This window comes from Blastocystis sp. subtype 4 (assembly GCF_000743755.1).
Source record: "Blastocystis sp. subtype 4 strain WR1 chromosome Unknown seqid_0719, whole genome shotgun sequence".
NCBI classification, from domain to species: Eukaryota; class Bigyra; order Opalinata; family Blastocystidae; genus Blastocystis; species Blastocystis sp. subtype 4.
The window spans coordinates 1-2,429 of record NW_014568828.1 but is presented as its reverse complement, the minus strand read 5'-3'; the positions used below and the strand labels follow the sequence as shown (position 1 = coordinate 2,429).

General features: G+C 35.9%; 1 protein-coding gene across 1 annotated transcript; it reads right to left on the bottom strand.

Annotated features, from left to right (window-relative positions):
- Positions 1-1,121: 1,121 nt before the first annotated feature.
- JH06_5367 (hypothetical protein) lies at positions 1,122-1,706 on the bottom strand (the record flags this gene model as incomplete). The annotated part of the gene is made up of 1 exon (XM_014669285.1): positions 1,122-1,706. The coding sequence occupies one exon, from the start codon at positions 1,704-1,706 to the stop codon at positions 1,122-1,124; it is 585 nt and encodes a 194-aa protein (XP_014524771.1).
- Between the last annotated feature and the right edge of the window lie 723 nt (positions 1,707-2,429).

The window sequence follows — 2,429 nt, the reverse complement described above, 5'->3', positions numbered from 1 at the left end:
ATCAAAATGTCTGCCTTTTCGAGCTTGTTTATGGGCCTTTTTGTCTGCATTTTACTGGCGATTTTGTCTGGTAGGGTTAAGCGTGTATAGCTACCCAGGATTGGAGGCCCATGTTTGCGACGGTTTGTCTGGATGAAAAAAATACGTAACATGCGTCAAAACACTACTACTAAAATCCTTTCCAATCTCTTCTTTGTACTCTCCATTCATGATATCAGGTCGAATACCAAAGAAGAGATCGTGGTACTTCTCACCACTTGGTTCAGTATATAACCACTTCCTTGGTTTTGTGATATCATCCTTTCTAGAAGCGAATTGAATACTCTTGAACAGATACTCACAACCAGATTGAGCCAGTATTCCCTTGAATTCCTGTGGTGAATAGATGTTCAGTTTCTTATCAATTCGTGTTCTCATTACAATCTTGGCAATATCAATATCATAGACACAATATCGATTCAGATATTCAATCTGTCTATCAGTTCGATCTCCTTGTTTGAGACTTTGTAATATGCTGATTTTGATAATCAAATAATGATATGTGAGACAGACTGAGTTGTAAACAGATATAATGACTATTTCATGATTCTAGTAGATAAAACGGTTAATGAATCCACCAAATATGTTTCATAATGATGATTTGTTGCTGAACCTGTGATCAGGTGAGTGGATATGAGTTATCATTCAATAATCCAGAAATGAATCTAATGAAGAAAGAGTTTGGATGAGAACAAAGATATGTTGAGCCAGAACATATTGTGAGTCTGTCCAAGGGAATGAGTATATTATATGATTGTTCTCAATAAGACTATCCGTTGTATATACATGAATTAACAATGAGATATCCTTTCACTATCTTATCATATCCTGTTCATGTTTCTTACAAGCTTCATTCATTATCATCAATCGACAGAAGATGAAAGAACAGAAGATAACGGAAGAAGGAAGTGTTCTTCATTCATGAGCGATGATTGAATCCTGTTAATGTATTCGTACTGAAATGTGTTTTGAATGTGATGTTGATAATGAATGGATTGTATTAGAACATAGAACTGTCAATCAAAGTAGTCTCAATACAATCATCAATAATCATAGAATCTTCATTGATTTCGCTTCAACAGCTACAGTAGCCGCCAAATAGCAGAAAACAGGCCGGTTCCTACACCAGTTGTCCATACAGTACCCATAACAGAAGCAGCTACAGAACCACCAACAATTCCAGGAGAACCGAAACCAAGCAAAGCAGCTGCAGCACCTATTGCACCTGTAGCAGCAGCAGTAGCCACTCCAGCTCCAACACCAGCAGCTACTCCGGCAGCCCTCTCAGAAGAAAAAGGAAACTCTTCTTTCACTCGTATTCCATTCTTATACTCTCCTTGACAAATCACAGAACCAATCTTATCATACTCAGAGAAAGGACCATCCAAAACATCATCCTTCAATGTACATTCCAAGATATGACCATTATTATCAAAACAAGCGCATTGTCCATTCAACTTATTATTTTGATAAGTCAAAATGCAAACAGGCTTATCTTTACCCATGGACTTCATTTCAGCCTTTCCCTCTTTCTTTCCATCAACACATGCTACAGTAAGGTAATAGAATTCGCCATTCTTCTTATACATATCTCCTTTCTTATCAGAAGCAATGTATTCAAATCCATGAAGCGGATGATCTGGATTGAGTGAAGGATCTGAGCTCATAATGCTGAACAATGTATTAATATTAGTATTGAATGACTTCATTACATACTGAACTCCTTATCAAATTATCTAGTATTTCGGGTATTCTAGTAATTGAGTCCTATTATTGCAAGTCCAGAAATCAGAGAATCGATTACTCTGAAAATGGCCAACACCAGACACTTGGCCAAACCACTTTGATCATCACCTATCGAGTTAGTATCATCCTATGGTTTGTTTGATAATTAATCCAACTACTGATCCATCTGCTGCTTCTTTGACACCTTATTATTGTCTTTCCCCCTTGTTTCTATTCAGTTATTGTGCACCATCTTCTGTTTATCACTCAGTTATCTGTTCATCGAATTCATAAATACTATTACCATATGCTACACCACGTGAGTTGATAATCAATGATTCTTCAGAGTGTATTCTCTACAATACATTGCTCTATTAATACATATTCCATCATCACCCCATTAACATTGTTTGTATACAGAATCAAATAGTAATAGTATGGGATCATCATGAACTTCATAAGAATAGTGAATGATTAGATAATGTGAGATCGATGAATTGAATTGATTCCCGTGAATCAGTTTTAGGTAATGTTGAATGAAATACAGTTATATTCATATCGAATAAGAAAAATGAGTGATGATAAGAGAATGAAAGTAGATAATGTTGAATCAATATCAAAGAAGATGAATGGAGTAGAATGGAGAATGAAGTGGAAAGAGTACT